Source organism: Triticum aestivum, chromosome 1A (assembly GCF_018294505.1).
Source record: "Triticum aestivum cultivar Chinese Spring chromosome 1A, IWGSC CS RefSeq v2.1, whole genome shotgun sequence".
Taxonomy (NCBI): Eukaryota; Viridiplantae; Streptophyta; class Magnoliopsida; order Poales; family Poaceae; genus Triticum; species Triticum aestivum.
In genome coordinates, this window is record NC_057794.1 from 6,182,004 (window position 1) to 6,187,341 (window position 5,338).

The 5,338-nt window shown below is 45.6% G+C and overlaps 1 protein-coding gene across 1 annotated transcript; it reads left to right on the forward strand.

Annotated features, from left to right (window-relative positions):
• The first annotated feature begins 2,804 nt into the window (after positions 1-2,804).
• On the forward strand, positions 2,805-3,953 carry LOC123063512 (zinc finger BED domain-containing protein RICESLEEPER 2-like). The gene is made up of 3 exons (XM_044487348.1): positions 2,805-3,510; positions 3,597-3,661; positions 3,766-3,953. Exons 1-3 carry the CDS (start codon positions 2,898-2,900, stop codon positions 3,799-3,801), a joined length of 714 nt encoding a protein of 237 aa, XP_044343283.1. The 5' UTR covers positions 2,805-2,897; the 3' UTR covers positions 3,802-3,953.
• The last annotated feature ends 1,385 nt before the right edge of the window (positions 3,954-5,338 follow it).

Consider the following 5,338-nt stretch of genomic DNA (forward strand, 5'->3'; position numbering starts at 1 on the left):
TATATCCCTTATCCAGTAACTCCTTAATCTGCTTCTTATTTTCCACCAAATCCTTTGCTGGCATCCTATATGGTCTCTTTGATATTGGCCCTGTGCCTGGCAATAGCTCAATCAAAAACTCAATATCTCTATCCGGTGGCATGCCTGGCAACTCCTCTGGAAATACATCAGGGAAATCCCTTACCATTGGTACTTCCTCCCGCACAACTCCTGTTAGGCAATTTACTTGAGTCCTCTTTGGCACATGCCGGGATACATACTTGATCCTTCTCCCTTCTGGGGTGGTATGAAAAATTGACTTACTAGCACATTCAATATTCCCTTCATACTTTGATAACCAATCCATGCCTAATATCACATCCAATCCTTGGGATTCCAATAGTATTAGGTCTGAGGGAAAAACATAGTTACCAATCCTTAATGGTAACCGATCACACCATAGACTAGCCACATACTCTGCTCCGGGCGAGGTTACTAACATGGGTGACCTAAGGACTTGGGTTGGTAGGTTATACTTATCCACAAATCCCCTTGAGATTCAACCCGGCAATTCGACCCATGGGTGGCCGCGCCCATGGGCACCCGACCCAAATGGGTAGGGTATGGGTCGGCATATTCACCCATGGGTAAGCCCGATGGGTAACCCGATTAGTCACGGGTAGGGCATGGGTACGAGGTCCTGCCCATGGGTCACCCGATGGGTCGCCCGATTAGCTGACATGTGGGCCATTTATATCTAAATAGTAGTAGTAGGCTAGTCTCCCGCAGTCCAGCCCACAGTCCCCGGCCCAGTCCAGTAAGTCAGCACCTAGGTTTTACGAGGCAGAGAAGCCAGTGCTGCCAACCCCGTCCTCCACTCCTCCTCGCGCAGGCGGCGTAGCCAACGGACAAACCTAGCCGCCCCACTCCTCTCGCCCCTCCCAGTCCCATCGGCAAGCCGCCGCCGCCGCCAACTGTCCGACGCCGTCGCAGGCTGCCGGATCCCCGCGGCCGCCATCCTCCTGGGCCATAGGATCCCCGTTGCCTCCATCCTCGCGGGGACGTAGGATCCCCCCTGCAGGCCGCCTCCATCCTTGCTAGATCTACGGCCAAGCACCACCTCCGCCTCCATCCCTCGAGCAGCAGGCTCACCGCGCCGGAGCAGCAACACTGCCAGCTCTGCATCGATCCGGTCCAACCGGAGCAGCACCACCGCCATCCTCATTCTTCCTCCAAGGCATCACCGCACCGGACCAGCACCGAGGCCATCATCAAGCCGGAGCAGCACCGAGGCCATCACCGCGCCCTCCTTCTGTCTCACCAAGGTTTGCAACAGTAGAACAATTCCCAACCTTTTCTATTCACTTTACATCAGTATAATAGATGAGAGATGAGTTCAACTAAGTAATTTTGTGTGGTCTTGTATAGATGAGTTCACCAGTGGATAGTTTCTCGGCGCCGGGAGTGGAAAGCTCAACTGTGCATGGAACTCAACATGACAAGTCATCCACTCCACAAGGTACAGATGGCATCGAGGCTGAGACGACCCAAGGTACTGGTACAGAACCTGGACAACCTAAAAGGAGGAAACTTACATCTGAAGTATGGAATGAGTTTCATAAAGAATTTATTGGTGGGAGATGGCAAGCTCAATGCATGTATTGTAAAAAATGGCTTAGTGCAGCAAGCACAGGTGGCACCACACATTTGAACAACCATTTGAAAACTTGTTGTGCCAAGAGTGCTCCTGTAGGCCTAAAGCAACAGAAGTTAAGGTTGGCGGCTGCTAGTGGTGGGAAAGTTGAACTCGATAACAATGGGGTTTTTGACCAAGATGTAGCTAGGAAAAATCTTGCCTTAATGATCTGTGTTCATGAATATCCTTTATCGATGGTTGATCATTCTATTTTCCGAATCTTTTGTGCTTCAATGCAACCTTTGTTCAAGGTTGTCTCAAGAAATACCATTAGAAAGGATATCTTGCTTATGCATTCAGCCCAAAAGGAAAAGATGGTGAAATATTTTGCAAATTTCAAACAACGAGTAGCTGTCACCTCAGACTTGTGGACTGCAGGCCATCAAAAGAAAGGCTACATGGTTGTTACAGCCCATTTTATTGATGAATCTTTTAATCTAAAGAGCATCATTTTGAGGTATGTTTCGTTAAAGCGAAGCTTTTTTGTATCATTATGAATCTGAACTATTTTGTTAATGATTGTGAAGCTGAACCTGGATGTTTATTGTATATTAGGTTTGCATATGTACCAGCACCACATAATGGTGAAGTTATTTGTCAAGCTTTGCACGAATGTCTTCTTGATTGGCATCTAGAGAGGAAGTTATCCACAGTTACTCTTGACAATTGCACAAGTAATGACAAGGCTATTGATATCTTGATAGATAAGTTGGATACTAAATCACTTATGTTGGAGGGTAAGTATCTGCATATGCGTTGTTGTGCACATATCCTTAATCTGATTGTGAAAGATGGAATGAGTGTCATGGAGAAAGGTATTGCTAGAGTCCGCGATAGTGTTGCATTTTGGCAGGCCGCACCTAAAAGGCACGAGAAATTTGAAAAGATGGCACACACTTTAAACATTGACTATTCTAGAAGGTTGTTTTTGGATTGCAAGACTAGGTGGAATTCAACATATCAAATGATATCCATTGCATTACTATACACTGATGTGTTCGAGAAACTAAGAACACGTGAGCTCCTATTCAACTGTTGCCCAACCGTAGAAGATTGGAAATTTGCAAAAGAACTTTGTGCTAGGCTACAAGTTTTCTTTGAGATCACTGAACTATTCTCAGGGACTAAATATGTTACCGCAAATTTGTTCTTCCCCAAAATATCTTCTATTCGTCTAGCAATACGAAAATGGTCTACTAGTGAGCATGTTCCTTTGCAAAAGATGTCTGAGGAAATGAAGACGAAGTTTGAGAAGTATTGGAAAGAAGTCCATGGTCTTATGTCTGTGGCAACAGTCCTTGATCCAAGATATAAGCTTCATATGTTGCAAGCTTTGTTTGGCTCTCTCTATGGGTTTGAACATGCAACTACAGAAGTGGAGAAAATTAGGAAGTTAATGGGTGATTTGTTGCTAGAATATCAAGCATCTGATGGTGGTGTGGGTACCTCGGAGTCACATGTAGGTGGGAGTGTTTCTACCCAAGGTGGTGCTGCAGTAGATGAAATGGAGAATATATTTAAACAATATATGTCCTCGAAGCCTGTTACGAGTGCTTCTCGTGTGCGTACAGAACTGGACTTATATTTGGAAGAGGAAATTATCCATAGGCCAGAGGGTCTCGACATCATCAATTGGTGGCAGTATGCAGGTATCAAGTATCCTACATTGCGAAGAATGGCTCATGATATACTAGCCATTCCTGTAACAACTGTGGCGTCGGAATCTGCCTTCAGTACTAGTGGGAGAATACTAAGTGCACATAGATGTTCACTTGCACCAAACATGACTGAAGCTCTTATGTGTATGCAAGCTTGGTCCCGTGCAGACATGTTAGGTGATAATCTATTTCAATCATGACTCTTCTTTCCATACACAATATTATTTCCTTGCTATATGTTAATATCTAAATCTATGCATCAGGGGATTGCAATTCTACTCTCTTTGCGGACTTTGAAACTGTTCTTAAGGATGACACAGAAATGATGGTAACAGATTCTACTTTTAGCAACTTAGCATGCCTTTTAATCTTATAGATTTTAATGCAAATCTTGTTGTTTACTTTGAATGCTTCTATTTTCTTGTGTTTCAGGAGGTTGATGATCAATCCATCCTAACTGAAGCCTGAAACATGATTGTATGATGTTGCTGCTGCTGCTTGGTTGCGACGAGAAGGCGGACGACCCGGCGTGCTACACTGCTACCTGTTGTTATTTACATTTATCCATGGCTGCTACACTACTACTTCCTACTGCTAGCTTGTTGGCACACAACTACTCAACCTGAACCTTGTATTTGTGCTGCTGCTGCACTTTGTATTTCTGCTGCTATTTGTGCACCTGAACCTTGTATCTCTGCTCCTGAACCTTGTATTTGTGCTTCTGAAGACCTGCACCATGTATTTGTGATGCTATTTGTGCTCTTGAACCTTGTATTTGCCTTCCTGATATTGTGTTTTCTAGCTATTCTACTATATATTCACATTGATGGTTAGTAACTGAAGCTATTTGTGCATTTTTGTCACTGTGTGAACCAATATTTGTTATATGAATTTTGCCACTACTCTGTTGTACACTGTACAAGAACAATATACAGCAGCCCGATGGGTAACCCATCGGGTCGGGTTACCCATCGGGTTCGGGCGTGGGTCTGATCCTTCGCCCATGGGCAGGGTCGTGGGCGACTGGGTAGACCCATTTAGTAATCGGGCATGGGTTTGGTAGACCTCGACCCGGGCAAACCCGACCCGACTGCCAGGTTGACTTGAGATGTATGAATGTGATGCGCCAGTATCAAAAGAACGAGTGCAGTAAATGACTTAACCAAAAACTTACCTATTACTACATCGGGCTGAGCTTCAACCTCCTCCACGCTAACATGGTTCACCTGTCCCCTATTGAAAGGGTTCGGCTTCTTCCCAGAACTTCCATTGCTATTTCCATTTTGTAATTCAGGACATTCATTGGTATAATGTCCGGTCTTCGAGCACTTAAAGCAAGTGACTTGGCTTAGGTCCTTCTTGGCTGGGGTTGAGGGGTTGGTGCGATTCTAGCCGTTGCTTCCTCCGTTGCCATTACCATTCTTGGTGCCATTGTGATTGTGCGAGCTACCTCCTCCATGGGTATGCCGAAAATGTCCTCCCGGTATAGGGGTAAAACGTGGCTTCTGCTGAGCTCCAGAATTATACTTCCCTTGTCCATACTTCCTTTTGCGGTTCTCAATTTGCTGCTGCTTGCCTTCAATCATAAGAGCACAATCTACCAACTCCTGGTAGTTGTTGAAGGTGGCTACCATCAACTGCATGCTCAACTCATCATTCAGTCCTTCTAAAAACTTCTCCTGCTTCGCCGCATCCGTAGCGACGTCATCTGGTGCATAACATGCTAACTTACTAAATTCCTCCACATGCTGGCCAACTGTCTGTCCTCCTTGGCGCAAGTTGCGAAACTCACGCTTCTTCATGGCCCTAGCTCCTGCTGAAACGTGTGCAGTACGAAAAGCCTGCTGAAACTGGTCCCATGTGACAGTGTCTACAGGGAAAGTGGCTGTGAAATTCTCCCACCATGATGCTGCGAGTCCTTCTAACTGATGTGCGGCAAACTTCACCTTCTCCGCATCTGTGCATCCTGCTGTGGTCAACTCCCTAGCTGTCTTGCGGAGCCAAT

Excerpts from the sequence above, each read along its gene's own strand:
- LOC123063512 (XM_044487348.1), top strand. The coding sequence starts at position 2,898 with ATGTCTGAGGAAATGAAGACGAAGTTTGAGAAGTATTGGAAAGAAGTC. Across the intron at positions 3,511-3,596 it reads GTCCCGTGCAGACATGTTAG|GGGATTGCAATTCTACTCTC; the intron begins GTGATAATCTAT and ends TCTATGCATCAG. Across the intron at positions 3,662-3,765 it reads AGGATGACACAGAAATGATG|GAGGTTGATGATCAATCCAT; the intron begins GTAACAGATTCT and ends CTTGTGTTTCAG.